At 51.8% G+C, this 21,021-nt stretch overlaps 1 protein-coding gene across 8 annotated transcripts in view; it reads right to left on the bottom strand.

Annotated features, from left to right (window-relative positions):
* Positions 1-190: 190 nt before the first annotated feature.
* Positions 191-21,021, bottom strand: part of PIK3R5 (phosphoinositide-3-kinase regulatory subunit 5) — a 63,477-nt gene continuing 42,646 nt past the window's right edge. For 6 of the 8 annotated variants that reach the window (XM_030015934.1, XM_030015937.2, XM_041123793.1 and 3 more), the window contains 17 exons: positions 20,268-20,368; positions 18,724-18,792; positions 17,809-17,947; positions 14,602-14,671; positions 12,968-13,142; positions 12,283-12,436; positions 11,719-11,802; positions 9,772-10,525; positions 9,519-9,672; positions 9,221-9,346; positions 8,833-8,958; positions 7,920-8,013; positions 6,588-6,664; positions 5,964-6,057; positions 4,425-4,507; positions 4,094-4,206; positions 191-3,034 (listed from right to left, as the gene is read on the bottom strand). In XM_030015934.1, coding sequence (XP_029871794.1) covers positions 2,893-3,034; positions 4,094-4,206; positions 4,425-4,507; positions 5,964-6,057; positions 6,588-6,664; positions 7,920-8,013; positions 8,833-8,958; positions 9,221-9,346; positions 9,519-9,672; positions 9,772-10,525; positions 11,719-11,802; positions 12,283-12,436; positions 12,968-13,142; positions 14,602-14,671; positions 17,809-17,947; positions 18,724-18,792; positions 20,268-20,368 — 2,555 coding nt within the window. In that variant the 3' untranslated portion in view covers positions 191-2,892. The remainder of the gene's footprint in view (positions 3,035-4,093; positions 4,207-4,424; positions 4,508-5,963; positions 6,058-6,587; positions 6,665-7,919; positions 8,014-8,832; positions 8,959-9,220; positions 9,347-9,518; positions 9,673-9,771; positions 10,526-11,718; positions 11,803-12,282; positions 12,437-12,967; positions 13,143-14,601; positions 14,672-17,808; positions 17,948-18,723; positions 18,793-20,267; positions 20,369-21,021) is intronic. The other 2 variants (XM_030015941.1, XM_030015942.1) reach the window with 2 other exon arrangements.

The raw sequence follows: 21,021 nt of genomic DNA on the forward strand, positions 1-21,021 counted from the left end.
ACCTCTGCAAGTCTCCCTGCCGTGCCCTCTGGGACCAAGCTGAGGAACATAATGACTTTACGAGCCATTTCCTGCTCTCAGGTCAGCTACTCTGCAAAGGACCCCGGTGCTCCCTGCTCTCCTCCTGGAGATACGGAGCCTCCTCCTGCACCTCTCGCCTACTCAGGAATTACTTGACTCAAACGCTGTATTTGTACTCGAAATAAATCAACATTTAATATTTTACAATTACTTAAAAAGTTCTTTGAACAGTATTTTACAGATTAGCACAGACATTACACAGATTTGGTGAGGCTGCACATATGTACAAAGATGACCTGAAAGAACCTCAGACGTCTTCCATTTCCAGAAAGCATCAGAGGTCAAAACCTTAGCCAGGATTATGAGTCCCTAGAGTTTGTGCTTGTTTTTCTCTATGAGATGGAAATTCTCTTCTCTAGTATTTCTGGAGGGCCAGCTGAAACCAAAGAGGTTTATATCATTAACAGCGGCAGGGATATATTTAGCCACGGATATCAAGATCACAAATAGCAATGTTTTGACAGGATAAGGTGCTATTTTAAAGTATTAAACAAAAAAAACAGCGTCAAATTTCAGCCCCATTTGAGAAGACACACACAAACCTGTTTGGGAAATGAAAAGCCAGTGGGAAAACGTTTTCCAAGTGCATGGAAAGAGCTATTAAAATCTGTCTGATCCATTGAGCCTATTGGACTTAAAATACCGATGTGCAGAAGTGCACAGCAGCGACCTCAGAGCATGCTCCCACATCGCACCACAGGCACCCTGTGAGCAAGGGGACAGCCCACCATGACCAGTGTCTTGGTGTCCCTGCCAAGTCCATGCTGCGAGCAAGGGATGGACACTGCTCCATGCACATAGGAAAAGTCAGGTGCTCCTGGAGTTGGTGGGTGGCCGGGGAAGGCGGGTTCTTGCCAGGAGTCCAAGCCGGCTTCGCATCGTGGTGGAGCCAGAGCGCCTGCTTATGTTCAAGTGATGCTTCGCCCCACACGAAGGTCTTTTCTTGGAGTCCACAAGGCAACACCATCCTTGGGATGGTTTATTCAAGTAGAAGGATGAAGCACAGCGGCCTCGGGGGCACGTTCACATCTTGTTTTTGCTCATCTCTGGCCATTGGCAGAAGCTGCACCCAGAGCTGCTGCGGACACCAAAGAGCCAGCTAGCACCTTCTTAACCCAAGATATTCACCACTGGGCCCAGACCAAGCTGTCCCCAAACAAGAGAGGCAGTGGGAACAGAAAGCAGGTCCAGCAGCCAGCAGGGCCAGGATCAGAGTTGATGGCACAGGAGGGATCCCCCAAACACTTCCAGGAGCGATGTAGAGAAATCCAGCAGACAAACCTGACCCACGCTTCTCTGAGACAACTGAAGCCCCAGGGGCTCTGGCCCTCTTCCTGGGAGATTTAACCTCAAATGACACTGCTGCTGTGCCACCAGCCCTTGGGGACAGAGCCCAACCATGTTCTAACTAGCGCTAAGAGCTGAGCAGGTTCTGTTGTCTGGAGGGTCAAAGGACCCGCACTGAACTGATCATGCTGTGGCTGAGCCCTGCAGTCCCCACCAGTATCAGGGGTCCCTTCCAGACGTTTACAGGGAGCACATGTCCTCGGCATTAAGATCCTTTTAGCCTGCAACAGGCAGCATGCTCTTCTGCCCGTTACCATTAGTGCAATCACCAAAAACTACTGAGGAACAGCTTGATGGCTATGAAACTAGTCTCATTTTTTTTTTGCTCATGGGGTCAGAATACCTCTAAATACCCCCAAATATTGCACCTTTCTGTACCTACAGCCTTGCAGAGAGAAGGAAGAGGGTGGAAAGCCTCTTTGCAGGGGAGGAGGAATCTCAAATCCTATTGTCGCTTGCAAGCGTCACTAGTGTTTTTGGTGCTGGGTCCTTCTCTAGCAAAGCTGCCTCTTCAGGTGAGCTTAAAGCAATCCTAGTGGTTTCCCTAGTAATTCCCTCCCTCCTATGAGTGTGAGCATGGTTCCTGCCATATTTCAAGCAACCATTGAGGATTCAGCCACTGGGGTGTCTCTAGCGTACAGTGCTGGGAAGCGGGATGCAAGAACGTGGGCTGAACAGGGAGTACATCTCATGGGTGGACGCAGAAATTGGAAGTTCACCTCCTGCAGGTCCTGGATTTACAGTAAAAACATGACAAGCTCTCCATGCCCTGGTATGCCTATTGCACTCAATTCACTGGAACGCAAGCAGCAGTATACAACCCATGCTGGGGTCTTTCTGGGCCTCAGCTGGGTTGCTCTGCTCTGCACTGTTTCTCTGCAAGACACCCAACCTTCATAATTTAAAGGAAACCTTGAGAAAGCCTGTCCCCAAAGAACTGTCCTGAGCATCCTCGACCTGTCACAGGTGAAATGCCATCAGGACATCAGTTGGGTGATCTGCAACTCCACATGCATTGAAGGCCACCTACCACCACTCAGCCAAGGACATTCATTTTCCAAAATGTCCCCCCATGATCTTCCCCCAGATCATAGTGGCCTTGCAGTCGCTGTCAAATACAGCCACAGCACCATTTGCTGGCAGGAAAATATCACTGTCCTTGCCTTGCCCTCTCAATGCTGGTGTTGGCAGTCTGCTGAACCAGGTGGACATCTCAAGAAAACCACTTTCCTGCCATTGCTGAGGAACCCTGAGAGATACCAGAACACAACACCAATGTTCCCATTTCCCAAGGATGGGCTAAGCCCAGACCAGGAGCAGCTCAGCCACACTAACACTTTGGCTGCAGGATGTCTTGGACAAGAACAGCTGGGTCTCCAGCCCAAAGGACAACAGTCAGCTTCCTTTTTCTGAGCCTATATTGGTGTTGGATGGGAGTCTGGTCTGAGAGGACACAGGGTTCTTCTACGGCAGTGCTCCACTGAAGGTGGCAATGGGTAAACACAGAAGAGAATGAAACTCGGAGGGGTCCTGAAGAGGCAAAGAGGACCTTCTCAGTGCAAAGAGATCACTGTCCCTGGGTTTGTAGCACACAGAGATCTCACACCTGCAAGGGAAGAAAAAGAAACCAAGATATAAGTAAGGTGTGTGGCTGAGAATCACAGTCCTCAGGTGCAGCAGAAATATCTGCAAACAGGAATCAGTGCAGTCTTTAACAGGACTGGAGTATGAGTGCTGAGAGTTCAGGTCTTTAAGCTGGCTCAGATTGGGACCCAGAGCAGAAGCATCCATAAAAAGTAATTTCTGAAACTCATTAGGAAAAATGAGAACTTTTGCATTCCCCAAGTTTTGGGGAGAGGGAAGTAGCTCCTTTTCCCTTTCATGCATTGAACTCTCCCACTAGCCCCCTGAGTTGCACAACAAACAAGTTAAGTAAAACACTTCTCTTTGGGGTTATTTAAGAAATAAGATCCAAAATCTTTTTCCATTGGAGGCAGCATAACCTTGCAAAGTTCTGCTCTCTCTGAGGGAGAAATTAAAATGCTTGCACATTTTTAAGATTCGTGGATCAACTGGTTTGATCTCTTTGTGCTCATGGAATTATGTTGTCTACAGTGAGTTTTCAAATTCCATCACCTGGGGAGCCAACTTGATGCCCTAGGGACATAACTGCTGGATGAACAGTCAAACGAACAATTCTTGCTCTACCTCAGTCCCTCCCATGAAGATCATGCATTCCTTCTGCAATGGGTATGCCAAAGGTGGTGGAGAACCCAAATGAAGTTTAGAAGTTGAAGGCTCTGCTCACACGCCCAGTGCTTTTCAAACACCTCATTTAAGTTGCATAGCTTTCCTCTGCCTTATGACTGCTGAAAGAGCTGTCTTTACAGAGTTCAACAGTTGACTGGGAACCACCCTTTAGACTGTGGCAGCTATGAAGGTAAACTACTGCTGGGATCTGAGCAGAACCATCCATCCCACTCAAGCTCAGCTGCACTACAGAGCTTGGAGCTATATCACCCAGCTTGGGCATCTGGCATAGATCCACCATGGTGCTCAGGACCTCGTCCCCCAGTGGTTTCATGGACGAGAGTCCTTATGCACAGGATGCACCATCCCAGGAGTGCTGACTGCAGCAGGCAGCTGGCCACATTGCAGTTCCTACCTGGTTACACTCTGCAGGATCTTCTGCTCATCCTGGTCCAGACACACGGCGAAGGAGGACTGGAGACCGATAATCTGCACCTTGTCTACTTTTATCTGAGACACGCTGATCTGCTGATAGAAAAAGAGTTCAAATGAGGGAGCTGCCATGATCAGCGCATTATCCCTGTGCAGGGAAGGAGAGCAGGGGACGTGGGCACCCCTAAAGCGGGTCTGGTGGCCAACAGCAAACAGATCCCCCAAGGAGCTACTGTCTCCTGCCCTGCTTCCCTCCCAGCTGAGTCACGCTGACATCCTGTTACCAAGTGTAAAAGCACCATGATTTGAGTTACCTGATTGAAACTTTTCTTGGATTTGGAGTTCTGCCTTTTGACCACCTCCGTCATGGTCAAGTTGAGACACTCTGTCTTTGAGGCTGTAACAAAAGAAAACTGTTATCACTTGGGGCTTCTGGGCCACTGGTGGGAACCCAAGTGGTCCCTCCACCCCTCAAAGCATCCCAGAGACAGTGGTTCTCAGCAGGACCCCACTGTCAAGGAAAATACAATATTCCTCCCCCAATGCTAACCTACATGAAAAGAAAGCAACCAGAGAGACAGAGGTAAATTTCAGTGTAATTTCCAACTGCTTTCCAAACAAAGCAGCAACATTAACTATCTTAGGATCTAAACAGGAGAAAACCCATTTCCCCATTGTCGCGAGGAAATTCTAGCTCTCCCAGCATGGCCTTTCCTGCAGTCCATCTGGAGATGTTTTTCGTGTCTGGAATTACAGTGACATCCTGTGGTCAAACTGCTGAATGTGAAAACCAGCGGAGACAATCAAAGGGACTGGGTTTCCATTGGAAGGAAGAGATTCATGAAGGAGAAGCTTCTCCCCAACGGGGAACTGAGGACACCCCCTGAAGCAAACCCACAGCATTGGCAGCACAAGCAAAGCTCCTGAACTAGCACAGAAACACCCAACTCAAAATGTATAGAGGAGGTGAGAAATTAATTCCCGCTGGGTTTTTTCCAGAGTTGTCTGCAAGGCTTCATGCATGGGGTAGCAACAGGAGGGATAGAGGTTTAGGTTGAGCTCTGTGAGGCATGTAGGAGCTGTCTCCTATTTGGCAGATCACCCGTTTGCCTGGACTACTCTGCTCACAAACCACATACCTACCAGACACAAAGCACACAAAGAGAGAGGAACTAAAAAAAACCCCTCAGTTTACTCAGAACTGGGTGTCTGATGGCCAAAACAGCAGTTCTTAAGCAAGAATGAACAGGTACTGCTTCTAAATATACACACAGACTAAAAACCTTGCTGCTTTTAAAAGGCTCAAAGCCTTATTAATACCCCATTGGAAACTTGATTAGAAAAAAACACTTATGAAGCAAAATCATGTGGCAGCCAGCTATCTCTGAGCTGCAGGAAAGAAAACAGGCTGAAGCATCAGCTTAGCGAGACCCTGCTGAAAGCTGCTGCGGACGGCAGGACAAGCAGCCTCTCCCTTGGTCCTACTTCATTTAACAACAGTTTTACCTGTCTCTCCTTCTCCTTACTGAAGAAGCGTTGCTCTGGAAAGCACCACTCTCTAGTGACCATCCTGCTGTTTGGACTGTCCCAGCCCTGTCCATAATGGACATCCCATTTCTCTGGCTGGAAGCTTTCGGACAATGGGAAATCAAACAGCCTTCATCCCTGATGTGGTGCTAAGGCCAGCCAAGGACTACAGTATACATCAGGGAACACTAGGCACCTTCCATGTATTTTCTCCTGCATTCACACATCCCTGCTTTGCTCCAGCTAGAAGATCCACAGTGTCCTCTTGCTCCACCAGTCCCTCCCATTGTTCCTTATGCAAAGCCACAAAGACCACCTCTACCCACCTAGTTCTTCATACTTCTTGCAGGCTTTGCTAAGGTTGACAGATGTGCAGACCTTCTCAACGTCATTCCAGTGACTTCTTCCACTGATGGCTGTCTGCAGAGACCAACCAAAGCCCGTGAGATGCCACGCTCCAGGCTGATGTTACCCTGCCTCCCACCCCTAACCATCTGGCTGGACTAGCTCAGATCTGGAATTACCTGGAGCTGCACAAAATTTGAGTAGGCATTAAAATTCATTTAACCTTGGATTTACAAAAATTGCCCAGGCTTAACACTAAATAACTGCAAAGGGACCACCAAAATAGGAGGACTGCTGTGAGCAGCAGCAGATCGCTCCTTGGAAGCAAAGTCCACCAGTGTAAAGTGGCACCCAGTACATGTTCAGTCTATGGAAACTGACTGCACGTTCCCTATTTTACTGGGCTGAACAGGAGTGGAATGCCACCCCCAATTAGCCAGTAAGTAGACAATTAGCTTGAGTTTGGCTCGTCTGGGCTTGGATTCAGGGTCCTCCAGCAGACTGTCAGCATTTGCCTCTCTCAGCCCCCGGCAGAGAGAGATGTTTGCCCAGCACTGAAGTGGTTTTCTGCCCCATTTGTCTTTGTGCCAGTCCTGTGCACTCACCTTGCTGTAGGCGATCTGTAGTGTTAGTGGGATTGCTTCTCTGTCTCCATCTATGCCCAGTCTTTTGCTGCCTGGACCTGCACAAAACAAGGAGCAAATGTCACACAGTGGCCTTTTATGCCCATTCTTCAGCTGGCTACTGATACAGCAGCACACTCAGTACCTACAGAAAGGGAGAAAAAAAATAGTTTGCTGAACACAGCTGTGGAGCAAAAAGGCAAAAAGAAAAGATGGCTTAAAAGCTGCCAGAAAGCAATTAATCCAGTGCAGAAATTTCAACACAAAGCACAACAAGCAGCTCTGCAAAACTGAAAGCAGTGCTGGCTAAGCCGGTGCAGAGGGGTCAGTGCTCCAGGGAAAACACAAAGCAATAAAAGGCTGCATTGCTAACCCGGCTCCTGTTTTTCCGGGCATATTTCTGCCCACATTAAATTAGCCTTGAAATACTGTGCCTGACACTTAGTAACTTTTTTTTTTTTCCCCTGGATAATTTTTTGCAGATGTTAAGTGGTGTGCTGCCAGACAACCCAAGGAAAAAAAAAAAAAAAAAAAATCAAAGTCAGAAGGATTGGTGGTTTCACGAGTTATTGGGAAGAGGTCTTGGCCAAGCCTGTATTTTGGGGGAGCGGGGTGGTGACACTTCACATGGAAGATATTTTATGAGCTCTGTTTAGAAAGACAAGGCGAGATCACAGAAAAGCAGTTGGTTAAAAAAATTAAGCGATGAGTTTAAATGCAGTATTATTGGTTGGCCATGAGATGTCTCTGCGAGCTGCACTGCACCAGACAGCCTGTTGTCATTGGTACCCAGGAGGGAGCTGGAGACCATGCTGCAGGCGGATGCTTCTGCCATTGCTTCCTCTCTCTAATAATTTTATAAATTCCTAGCATAAAAGCTCAGGGATCTCCCTTGCAGAAAGGCTCCAAGCACATGCACAAACCTTGCTTTGCCCAGTAAACTAAGGAAATGGAAAGAGGGATTTTATAAATGATGCTCCTGGACAAAGCATAAACAACAGAAAGCAGCAAAAAGAAAAGATGAAGAGCTGCATTTGGCCAGTTGCTGATGAGAAGAGGGAAATGGACTTGAAGCTGTTTTATTGTAAATACGTTTTAGAGTTAACAGCAGTATAAACAACACGGCATTGCCACGGCTTCGTTGCTGAAGAGGAATGCAAGAATTATGATGCTTTACTTCGAAATTTGTGGAAAGATGTCTGGATCTTTGCTCACAATGCAGCGTGGGCTCAGACACCTCTTTCCATTTATCTCCCAGCCCAGTGGTTTGCAGACCTCCACCCTGAGGCTGCAGGTGCAGAATCAGCTACAGACCTGACGCCTTGATGGCTCGTGTGGCCGCTGAGTGGCCCAGCTCGAGGGAATGGATGAAGACTTCGGTCATCTTTTCTCCCCCGATGAAGGTGAGCTGCCATGGGGAGAAGAGTGAAGACGTGGTGGTGAGGAGACCCAGCCCGTGCCAGGCAATGTTCACCCCTCTTACTCCTTTCTACAGGAAACAGGTCAGTTTGGGAAAATCCTTTCATGTTTTCAAAATACACCTTTCAACAACTGCCTTGGGTGACACTTGCCTTTAGCTGTACTTCAGGCTGTTTTAACAGACCACCACCAAGTAAAACAACCCAAAAACCTAATTTTTACTTAAAGAAAACTCCCCAACCCACTGGAAAGAAAACCCACAATGAGCCTAACAGCAGGATCTGGGCATTGCTTTAGGTCACACAAATCCCATGAACAGCAGCAAGTCTGCTTGCCACATCCCCACTGCAGCCGGTCCTGTGCCACAGGACCAAAGCAGTCGTTGCAGCCATGCATTCAACCTTCCCCAGCACGTCGGCTCTGTGCACACTGCAGGGTGTGGAAAATAGGCTTCATGGAGGGGCTTGGATTAGAAAGCAGAGCCTAGAGGGACTTCCAGCAATGCGAGTAACCTGTCAGCACTGACAGAAGTCGCTTTGTGTCACGGGGAAAGGTGTTTGGATGGAAAATTGCTTGTGTGACTTAAGGATCGTCTGGGCAGGACCTGCATGCTCTCAATCCCTGAGCCAGGAGCGTCAGCCAAAGCACCGTGGGCACCCGGAGAATAAGAGGAGACCAAGCTCCACCGTAGCAGCACGTGGTGGCTGTGCCACACCCCACCGCTTCACAGGCAGGTCCCGAGTTGGTGGCACAGGCAGAAGACCCCTCTTTCCCCCTTGCCAAGTTGGGGCTGAGCCCCTTTGCCTACCTCTGTCTGGTAGAGCTGCAGCAGGACGGGGCGCGTGGCGAAGCGGCAATAGTAGAGGATCATGTCTGCCAGGATGGGCAGCTGCTCCTGGGAGTCCTCCTGGGGCTCAGCCTCCGGCTTGGCAGACTGTGGTGAGAGAGTAAGTCACAAGCCTGATGGGGTATGTGGTAACCACAGCCCAAGGACAAGAACTGGCCGTCCCACCCCACTGGGGACAGAAACCTTCCTCCTGGCCACCAGGAATGCCCCCATCTCCATCCCATGTCCCTGTAGCACAGCCTCCTGTACAGGATCGTGGTGGTCCAGTGCTAAGCAGAAGCTCTCCGCTCAGCTCCCCTGTACCTCAAGGGAAGGGGATGCCAAGCCCTACCACCTGGCATGCACGTACCTGACACAGGACATTCATGGGCAGGTTCATCAGCCCAAGAACGTTCCGCTCGTACCATGGGTCCAACATGCCGATGTAGTGGGAGACGTCGTTGGTGCTGCTCTCCATCCCAGACAAGGTGGGATCCTGAAACCAAACACACCGGGGTCACGCCGGGCTCCTCAACCCACGTCTGGGGCTGGTGGAAGAGACACCAATGCTCCCCTCAGCCTGCCCTGCTGGCCTCCTCGCACACCACTCTCGGGGCCAAGCAGAGCACCGGTGGCACCACAAGCCCCGCGGCGAGCAGGACACCTACCGTCTGTGCCGAGGCCCGGAGCTGTGGGTCCCCCGGGGACGGGGAGGGATGCATCAGTGGGGTTGATGGAGCCAAGCAGCTCCTCTTCACGGGGACATAGAAAAACTGCAGCTTGAAGTACCTTGTCAGTGAGGGGCAGGTGCTCTCCTTGAGCCTAGGAGAAGGTGGGAGAGGGCTGGGTGAGCAAAGCTCTCCAGAGTGTCCCAGCAGGGCCGGGTACCTGCTGCTGGATCCCCCGCACCACCCGGCTCACCTGAGGTTGCTGTAGGCTCGGGCCACTTTCCCTGAGATGCGGTCAGAGCCAAAGACCACAACGCGCAGCGTGGACACCTTGGCGTCCTCGTCGTAGCTGAGGAAGGGCCGTCGGTGGAGGCTGAGGTGCCGCGGGGCGAGCGAGGCCGGCAGCCGCTGGCTCAGGACGTGCTGCGGCAGCGAGTGAGCGCGCCGGGAGCGTGCCGGGACACGGTGCTTGGCCTGGGGGGTGCACAGGCTCTCAGCCCGGCGCAGGGGCAGCGAGAGCGAGCCCATGTCTGGGCAGTCCTTCAGGTCCCTCCTCAAGACCAGCTGGCTTTTGCTCTTGAACAGTTTGTAGATCTTGTTGGTCAGCGTGTGTCTGTATTTGTGGTGGGTCTTCTCTACCTTCAGCTCCGACCTCCCCACCATGTCCAGGGAGCTCTCGTCGCTGTCCTCTGCATACCCGCTGTCCATGCAGTCCTTCAGACTGGAGACGAATGACTTCAGGGACTTTCTGGAGACCACCGTCAGCTCCGAGATGGAGTCCTTGGAGGTGGTGAAGAGGGACATTCGTGAGGGCTTAGATCCCTCCTCTGACAGCGCCGAGTACACAGAATCTTTGGAAATGGCGCGGATGGGGGAAAGCAGTGAGTCCCGCTCGGGGAAACAGCCATCAGTTTCCACCTCCTCCTCTTCCTCTTCATCCTCCTCGTTCTCGGAGGCCATGGGCTCAACAACGCTGCACTCTTTGCTCAGGACATCATTGAGGATATCTGAAAGTTGACCAGAGGGAGATGATGTCTGGTACGGGCTCCAGCACAACCACTGGAAATGCGATGACCCCAGACAACAACACTACTACAGTGTGGCCAATGCTGTCTTTGATCCTGCACGGTTTCAAACAAGGAGCTGAAAACCTCCTACTGAACGTTTTTAGATTTCCATAAGGCACTCAGATGCAATGCAAAACAAAACGTGTTTCTCTCCTTGAGGTCACATTCTGTTTGGGTTCTCAAAAGACAAACACCAGTTGGGGTTTTGCTTTCTTCCTACACAGATTTCACAACATGCTCACGTCTGATTCGGGTTTAACCAGAGGGCAGGAGGAAAGCAAGGTATTTGGCTAATCGAACCCCAAATCATCCCACTGCGGGTGGCCTCCTGGCAAGGCTGGACTCACTGCAAAGCCCAAACCAGAGCTCTGGTCCAGCTTGCTGGGGCCAGCAGGCAACAAACACTAAACCTACACAGGAACAGAAAAGATCTTCCAGGAATGGAGAAGCTGGAGAGACCAGCTCAGCAGAAGGAGAAGCCGCTGCTTCCCCTGCAAAACTGCTGCGGCCGGGCCGAGAGCACGACAAAGGCACCTGCTTCGTGGCGATCCCTGCTGCGGGTGGGGGAAGAGCTGTAACAGCCAAGGGATCTCAACCCCACAGAGCCCTGACATCTCAGTGTGGTCAGGCTTTTTTAGCAACAATTATTTTCAGGGCACGAGCAAGGTTTACTCCTTGCAGACGAGCTTTCTACCAAACAAGGTCTCCCTTCCTACCAATATCGCCACAGACTCAGGTGCAATGCACCTCTTCCAGCTTTATGCAAGGCACAACTTTGCCCACGAGATAAAGCCCTGAATGATTTGTCTCTGGCAACACGTGTTTTGGGGCCACCAGTGCCTTGTGCCTACCGCTCGGATGAGGTCTTTACTTGGGATCACAGCAGGCATCATGCCCAAGCTGACAGGTACATCCTTTCCCATCTAGGGGACGCTGGCATCCACTGTGTTACCTCTCCCTCCAACACCAACCATTTCTTATCGGCTCTTTCAGGCTCTGGCCACAGTTTGTGTCATATACCCGGCTGAACGTGGCAGCCCCAGCCAAGCTGAAATGCTGCTCAACAACCCCCGTGATGGGGGAGCAGAGGGCTACGGTCTCACTAGGAGGGATAGGGGATCCCCTCTGCTTACCAAAGTTATCCTGATCCCAGCTGTAAGTGTAGCAGCGAGCAGTGGGGATGGGGATGGTGTGGAGCTTGCGGGGCTGAGCCTCACCTGGGAAGAGAGGAGGGAGAGGAGTTAGTTTGCAGGGACCCCCAATACCGCTCCTGACAGCTCTCCTGACTGGTGGGAGATGCCATCCACCCCATGCACATGTTTTGGGCAGCCCAGGTCATGCAGAACACCAATGCTGCTGTCGTTATCCCCATGAAGTTGCATGCAATTGGGACGAGGGGACATTTCACACCTCTAAGAGCCATCAGACATCACTGTTACCATTGGTTTCTGATTTAAAGTTTTCATCTCACCCACAAAGGCTGCAGAATTTTTTTGTTTTGTCCTGTTTTAATGAAGGATGACAAACCATTTCTGGTTCATCATGTGGTTATGAAATAGGACCTGGGTTGGTGGTTTTTTTGCTGTAGTTGTTGTTGTGCTAGGTTGCAACTTTGCGAAACTGCTCCTCACCACTGCAGGGGCTGAGCCAGCAGAAAACCCTGGAGGAAAAAGAGGAGCATGGGGGGTGTTTCTCACCGGCAATGGCAGGAAAGGATGCGGCCCCAGCGATGTCCCGCAGCACGGACTGCAGCTGCTCCCGGGCCAGGACAGGGTCACTGCTGGTGGCTGCAATCTCCTGTGCGTCGGCGGCACTGGCATAGATCTCCGAGAGCTCTTCCAGCGTCTTGGACTGGGGGGAGCAGAGCCAAGGCGAGAGATCGAGGGGGTCCCTCCATAGAGGCAACACACAGGTCTTTGGGCAGGATCACTAACTACCACTGGGTAACTCACTTCCTCCTACCCCTTTCAAGTCCCCCAAAACTTTTGCAAAGAAAAAAAATGTGTTTGAAAACACCTAATGGGTTTTCTTCACAATTTTTTGCCCCTCTGCCCCCCAAACATCAAAGCAAAGTATTTCTCTGGTCAAATGAACACTTTTGCTGCATTTCAAATCTGGGGGCACTTCCTCTCTCCACTTAGGGATGGGGAAAAGAGTAAAAGGTGAGTGACCCTCCCATGTACTTCACAAAACACAAGTGTAGACCTCAGGTCTAACCTGAGAAGAGAAGGAAGAGACACCTTTTTCCTACAAGAAGTTATCAAAACTTTTCTTCTTCTGTCAATCAAGTATTATTTTGGTCAGGAAATCCATCAGCCAACTGCATGAAACTGCTCCCAATGGCATCGCAGCATTACCAAAGTCGAAGCTCTCTGAGCCTACCTTCAGGAGGTGGTGCAGGCTGTCCAGGTCGCAGCGGGTGCCAAAGTTGGCCTGGTACAGGTGTTCCAGGAGCACGACGAGCGTGGCACGCTGCGGGTGCTCGCTAGCGCTCAGCTTCTCAGCGATGGAGAGGAACTCGCTCTGCACCTCAGAGCGGTTGAGCAGCAGCACCGTTCTAGGGACAAGGGGACGGCGGTTAGACCGGGACAGCCAGGCTCGGATGCTGGTGGCACATGAAAGTCTTGGACAAATTCACATTAGACAGCAGCATCCTCTTGGGTTAGTCACAGCCGGAGGGTCTCGGGGCTGTGCAGGGGTGCCAGGCCCATGCTGCAGTGCCAGCTGTGGGCAGACAGCGGGTAACGGATGAGCATCCTCCACCCTGCTCCTCGGCACCATCTCTCCTGCCACATCTGCAATATCACCAGCCCAATAATTGTTCAATCAACCCCAGACAGGGCTCTGGCCCAGCAGCCAGTTGTCCTAACTGGACATCCAGCACACGCAATGAAGCAGAGGGTAGAAAATGCCCCTGAAGCATCTTCCCCCTGCAAGATGCAGATCAGAGCATCACTTCTGGGCTTTAAGGAGAAGAGCCACATCCTTCAGCTGCATTTTTGCTGTGGACCACAACATGAATATCCACAGGCTTTGAATTCCCAAACCTGCAGCCCATCGAGCATGTGCTTCTGTTCATGGATGAGAGCAATCTACCTCAGTGAGCAAAAATGGCTCTGAATTAAGGATGTGCTGTGGTGCGCTTGGTTCTAGAAAGCTCAGGCAATGGGCACAAGCTTTCACTAAGCCCAAGGTTCAGCTTGTGTACGGCTTTGTGCCAGGTTTTCAGGGCTTTTTATGCAAATACAGCCATTCTGCTGTAAGTCGTCTGTGGTTGCACTTGCACCTGTATAAGTGTGTAGAGCAGCAGAGCTGTACTGGGAAAGCAACACAGCAGCACCAGTGCAGCTGGGTGGGATACAGGTGCAGATCCAGAGCTGCACGGCATGAGTGGACAAGCCAAAACAGCAGGACACCCCTCCTGCACAGAGTGGAGGCGGCTATGCACGAAGGACTGTCCCTGAGGCTGGGGCTGGCACGGCAGCCAGGAAGGGCACACACCACCCGGGCTCATTTTCCTATTTACAAATGAGGAGGAAATGGCAGGAGGAAAGGTTCAGCCCTCAAATAAGGTGACTGTGCTCAGAGCTGCGAGGCTTTCATTAATCGTTGTACTGGGACGGACTCGCTTCTGACCCCCTTGGGGTGGTGGCTCCCAAACACGCAGATCGAAGTGTCTGCTGGCTGTTCTCCAACATGTGCCAAGATCAGCAACTCCCTGTGGAGGAGACTTTGCCTTCCCCAGCTGTTTTCACCCAGCTCTGAAGCCCTGCAGTAAACAGGGCTGTGGGAAAACCAACACAGGGAGCCCACACACCCTGACCCGCAGCTGTGGAAATGCCACAGCCACTTTCCTTGTCTCTTCCCACAGCTCAGCCCAGCTATCCAGCTCTCCTCCCCAGCACCCACCGCTACATCTTTGTGATGCTGCTCACTTCAGCCCCACTGCTGCTTAAGCAGCGTGAGACTGTGGGGATGCTACAGAGTGGCACCAGCAGCACCCATGGCCAACTTACACGGTGGAGCTCTGGTAGTTCTTCACAGGCAGCCCCTGCTCTGTCCTCACCAGCCTCTGGAAAGAGATCCCTGGGGGAGAGAGCAGAGGACGTGAGACATGCCACCACTGCAGACCGCTCTGCCTCAGGAGCACATCGAATTCGTCTCCTAATGCGGCGCTGACCTGGCTGAGCTGCTGCCCAGAGCAGACACGGCAACACCAAAAGTCCTTATGGGGACAAGGCACAGCCACCATGTAAGGGCACCAGCCCAGGAGCAAGGGAGCCATGGGATGTAAAGGGTGAAAGCCCAGAGCGACGGGAAAGCAACCAAAGGACAGGACAGGAGAGCTGCTACATCCCCAGTCCCTTCTTCCTCACTGCTGATGTAGAATGTGAATTGCATGGATGTCCTAGTTTCAGCTGGAATAGAGTTAACTGTCTTCCTAGTAGCTGGTACGGTGCTATGTTTTGAGTTCAGTATGAGAAGAATGTTGATAACACCGATGTTTTCAGTTGCTGCTAGTAGTGTTTAGATAAATGTCAAGGATTTTTCAGCTTCTCATGCCCAGCCAGCGAGAAAGCTGGAGGGGCACAAGAAGTTGGCACAGGACACATCCAGGGCACCTGACCCAAACTGGCCAACAGGGTATTCCATACCATGTGACGTCCCATCCAGTATAGGAACTGGGAAGTGGGGGCGGGGAATCGCCGCTCGGGGATTAGCTGGGTGCCGGTCGGCAGGTGGTGAGCAATTACACTGTGCATCATTTGTACATTCCAATCCTTTCATTATTGCTGTTGTCATTTTATTAGTGTTATCATTATCATTATTCGTTTCTTCTTTTCTGTTCTATTAAACTGTTCTTATCTCAACCCGTGGATTTGCTTCTTTTCCCGATTTTCTCCCCCATCCCACTGGGTGGGGGGGGAGTGAGTGAGCGGCTGCGTGGTGCTTAGTTGCTGGCTGGGGTTAAACCACGACAATGGATGATATTTAGCAGCTTCGGCCACTTGCTTTAGCACCCCAGGCCCTGGGTCTCACTTATGGACAGCACGTCACTGCCACCTTCTCTCCCACAGGGATGGAGCCCAGACTGGCCCCAGCAGAAGACAGGCTGGCATGGGCAGCCCAAGTCCCTGGATGCCTCCCTGGGACTGTCCCCAGGATGCCTTAGGGAACCCCAGCCAGGTGACATTGGATGGACCTGGACTGGGTGGCAACAGTGAAGCCAGTGTACACTCCCAAACAGCAGGACTGGGGTACATCTTGGGAAAGATTTCATGGTGTCCACAAGATCCAGCACCCTTATTACTGCAGGCAGGCACGTCCGAACCCCAGCTGCTGCTCAGCAGCCTGGGAGCAGCACCCAAGGCAGGGGGGTTGCCCAGCACCCACCGGCAGCTCATGTTGATCCACACAGGCCCCCTGCTTACGGCAGTGCTCACCCCCCTTGCAGAGGCATCAGCCCCTGTTTGCAGATAAAAGCTATTGCATTCTTGGCAAATACTGTCAGCAGCTTGTTTTCAGTTAATATTTACCCTCATCTCAATAAAACCCTTTTGCTTCAGCCTCGCAGCAGGTCACAGAGGCCGTGCAACAAGTGTATAAGGGCTTGGCCAGCTCACCAGCAGAGGACACATTTTCATTGTTCCTGGCTCCAGCTGTGGGGAGAGGCTGGGGCGAGGGGCAGCACCAGGCTGCCCAGCCCAGCAGGCCAACACCTCCCACATGGCATCTTTTGGCAGGGGTGGGGGAATCTCATATGCTTGTAGGAGGGGAAAAACTTCTGGACCAAAGTCCCCAGCTCACACAGCCTCAGGCACCAGTGACAGTGGTGATGGCACAAGAGCAGGATGTAGCAAACCACCCCCAGCCTTGGGCTTTCCCAGGGGTCTGTAAAACACAGCCTCGACTGGTGTCACAGTAATAAACGACCAGGAAGGAGCTGAGAAAGTCCACAGCTGCAGCAGCATGGGACGAGCATCCTCACGTCCACACTGGCCCTGCAGCTCTGAGCTGGAGGCTGGACACAGCACAACAGCCCAGCCAGACCTTGCCTGGTGGCCATGGCCATTTATGCTGGTGGATCCTTGAGCTGGGGGTAAATCAGCTAGTCCAGTGACAACACTGCAGAGGGTTTGGGGGCTTTTTTTTTTTTAAATCTTTTTATTCCTTTGAAAGCATCTTTCATCCCACCTGCACCTAACAAGGTCCCATCTCTGCAGGATGTTGCTGCCATGACAGACACCCTATGTTTCACATCCCCATCAGGGATCTCCAAAGCAGTTGCCTGGTTTGAGGACGTGGGGAAGCACCCCCAGCCTCAGCCACAGCCCATGTACACATCCAAGGCCTCCCAAGTCCTGCTCAGAGCCAGTCTTGCTGCCATGGCCCTGCGCAGGATTAAACAAGGGCTGAAATCTGCTCTGTGTGATAACGGCTCTCCATAAGCCACCAAAAGACGGAGAGATTAGGAGAAAGGGCCTTTTAGAAATAATTGGAAGAGCTGCTCCATTGGGAACAACAGGACATCTATGAGGAGTCCTTAATTAAAAGGAGCACTGCTGCTGCCGATAGATGTGCCCAAAGCCGTATCACAAGGTAGTGTCTCGGCTGTAAAGAAAGAGCCAGGGAGTCCCTCAGCCCTATGGAAATCTCCACGCAAGGGCAGGCTCGAAGGCTCCAGCCACCTTGATGTCGATGAATGGACCCACTGTTATCACCCCAGTTACACCACGGAGCATCTCAAACCGAGCATCTCAAACAAAGCCCAGGGCTGGGCAGGAGCAGCCAGCACGTGCTTTGCCATGGAAAAGACCCACCAGACTGAAAGGCAGCCAGGAAATAGTTACACATTTTGCTAATTCACCCTGGTCCAGAGCTGAGAGTCCCTAGGAAGCTCCCACCACCTTGCACACAAGGCAGCCACCGAAAACACAACCCTGCCCTGCTCCTCCAGAGGAATCTGGTCTCACCCTGTGCTGGACCACCAGGGAAAATCATCCAGAGGATGGAGGGCATAGCTCCTCACCTCCTAGAAAAGCTGGCATGCACAAGGTAAACATGGACATCACGCTCAAGAGATTCATGAAGCAAGTAGGGTATGAGACAGCAACACCAGGAGAGGCTCAGGAACAAACACGGGGCGCTCATGGCAGTGAGTGTTTTTGGGGAAGCAGGGCCAGCAGCATGTGAAAACCCCACGGCAGGGCAGGAGTACTTACCGGGGGCCTTGAGTTCATTGCTGATGAAGGTGAGCAGCTCGCGGAAGATGTCGCAGTAGGGCACGGGCCAGGTCAGGAAGCTGTGGTATATGCTGGCAGCTTTCAGGAGCAGGTCGGAGCCTGGTGGGAAGTGAGGAGCCTGCGGGGAACGGGGAGACACGGTTAGAAAGGCAGCAAGGAGACAGGCCTCGAGCGCTGCGTAAAAACTTGAGGGTTTAGGCTGGAAGTGGGAGAAGGAGAAGTGGGATCAGAGCAGAGGTTCACCCTCTGACACCCCGTCCTCTCCCAAGGAAGCGTCAAAGGATCCCCACTGGGCACAGCTTTGAGAAAGCTTCATCCGCTCTGCACCCTCCCAACCTCCCGGCTGCAGCTCACGTGCCAAAGCCTATATATAAATTTCTTTTTAACAACCACAGATCCATACAGATGAATCGCATTACAGCCTGTGCTTTTGCAAGATCTGGCAGCAATGATTTCCTTGGGATAATGATGTATTGTGCTAATAATAATAATCAAAAAAAGTATTTCCTGTGAAGGCTCCACTCCTCCTTTTCATTAGCGTTGCCCATATATTTTGCACAAGTATAAAGGGTAATGAAAAAAATTTGCCTTCTCTGCACAGAGATATTGTCCGTCTCCCTTTCTGATTAGCCCGTCTTTAAATAAAATAAAAAGCTTAAAAACAGTGCAGCTCATTTTTTTCATCTCACAGCTTGTGCAACGGTTGCTTGGTCTTGATCCCTGTAGATTCGTAAAGGATCTTTTTTTGAGATGAATTGATCAAAGCAGACCATGATGTTTCAGACGAAAGCCACCCCGATTTCGGTGACTGTTCTGTGTGGCTTCACGAGGCCCCAGACCCCGTGCCTCCCCGGGGGCTGGGATCAAGCTACGTGCAGCAGCCTCAAGACTTACATACAGGACCGCATAGTAGAACAGCAGAGCCAGGGGCATTACGAGATCGTAGTCGCACTTCTCCTGCACCTGTAGGAAACAGCCCGAGGGCAGAAGGATAAGCTGGGTTGCTCACCATGAATGTTACCTGAAAGCATCCTTGGAGGTGCCGGGAGGCTCCCCGGCAGTGCAGCTGAGTGCCCAACCTGCACCATCATACCACCGGCCCCAGCAGATTGCCTTGTCTCCATGAGAAAATAACCCCTAAAGGCCCAGTAACCCATATGGATAGGACAGGCAGATCTGCACAGGCTGCCACTCTGCCTTTACCCTCGAGAAGCCAGATTTGGCCAAGCTCCCAGCCCTCCAATGCTCCTGATACTTGCAGAGTTGCATGAAATTCTATGAAAGTGGCTCAAAGCAGGCAGTTTGGAGAGTCAAGCAGGCAGCTCAGCCCCTGAAAGAGGCTAGCAAAGCTTGGCAGCACGGTGCAAACCACATATTTTTGGCCCAGCCTTTGCCAGTGAATAGCCAGCAGAATTATTTCATCGATGGACACAGCGATGACTCAAGGATACGCTTGCAGACACTGTCTCCCCGTGCTCATGAGCACAGCACAAAGTGCAATAAACCCTTACGTAAACCCTAATGTAATAAAACACTATCTGCAACTAGATCAATTCCAGCCATTAAAAAAAATATAAATAGATCGAACCGAATTGTGCTATCTTAACTAGTATCAGCTCCGCAGCTTGGCAGCTAGACAGCCTTTCTTTCCCAAAAAATGAAAGGCAGCGTTTACCCCATCACATGAATCCCAGCGCTGAGGATTTAGGAAACACATCACTGTTTCCTGCCACATCAAGGGATTCCTCTGAGGTCTTCCGAGCCGCAGCCTGGGGTGACCCTGCTTGACTGACGATGCCTCGAGCTTCTCCGGCACATGACGAGACCGCGGCAGGCCGATACGGTCGGCCCCACTGCCGTTTCGCCTCCCTGCTCTGCTTGACCTGACTGTCGCCTGCCGGGCTGCTACATGGTGCAAACCCTGCCTGTGGTCCCCAGCGTCCCAGCTCCACTCCTGGCTCTGCAGGAAGCCCGGCAGAGCCGCAGCAAAGTTTCCATCAAAAACAACAGGAAACCTTCAATTTGCTCTGATTTGGACTGGCAGCTCCCAGTTTATGCCAGGGGAAGATCTGGGGAAATCTGGCTCCATCCGTGCAGCCCTATGACCCAGGCTGCCCCTGCATGGTGCCAAGCAGCACTTTGGGAAATCAAAACCCTTCCCCGTGGATCTGCAGTGCTACCCAAAGAGCAGATATCGGAGCTGGTTTTTCCTTTGTAGGTCCCACATGCTGAAAGCCAGCAGGACACACAGGGTTGCTCCCACCAGAGTTTCAGACCTGCCGACCCAGCATCACCCCACGTCAAGCTCCAGTGCTCCAGCAATACCTTACCACAACTCAAAATCATCTACCAAGCTCTGCAAAACTCCATTTTGGTCAAGCCCCGGAGCTGACACCGCCTCAAAGCCCACAGCCCTCCTCGGCAGCCTCCCGACTCACCTCTTTGGCCTTGCTGAGGATCTTCTCCACGAGGATGAGGTAGTTGCCGGCGTCTCGGCTCACCAGCTCCTGCAGGCTCCAGCAGTTCAGGCACAGCCCGGCTGCAGGGGAGACAGAGCCACTGTCACTCACAGCCCCGTTCAAGAATGTTGCAGGAGGGACCAACAACGGGAAGGGGTCAGGGCGAAGGTGTTTGCCGGCTGCATCAGATCACAGTGGAGGAAAAAACCTCATGCCCTCGTTCTGGACAGATCTAATCTCACCAAATGGTGCTTATCTCAGTGGCATCGCTTCGTACCCGAGCACCTTCGTGCTCTCACTCACGCAGCCCAATGCACTCGGCTAGGTTGGATGCCTCTCCCCCAGGGAGGCTGGGTAGCTAACATGACTGCGCTGCCACGTGCGTGCTGCAGAGGCCGGAGGCATGCGCCTGGCATGGGTGGACGCTCACCTTCATTCTGCCTGAGCACAGAAAACCCACCAGTGTGGCCCCTTGCCCTGCCTCCCCCAGGCTCAAATGCCCCAGATGCACTATCCCAACTATAAACTCACTCAAACCCTGCAAAATTCAGCTCTCCATTGGGCACACATCCAACCCCCTCCAGCAGCATCGCACACGAGAGAAGATGCTGCATCCCCCTGATCAGCTTCCCCACGCCCTGGAGATGCACCATCACATCAGCATCGTTGTTAAGGGTGCCCACCATTTATTCCATCTCTTAGCACCTTCAAACTATCATTAAATGTATTAAAA

The sequence above is a fragment of the Aquila chrysaetos genome, chromosome 5 (assembly GCF_900496995.4).
Source record: "Aquila chrysaetos chrysaetos chromosome 5, bAquChr1.4, whole genome shotgun sequence".
NCBI lineage: Eukaryota > Metazoa > Chordata > Aves > Accipitriformes > Accipitridae > Aquila > Aquila chrysaetos.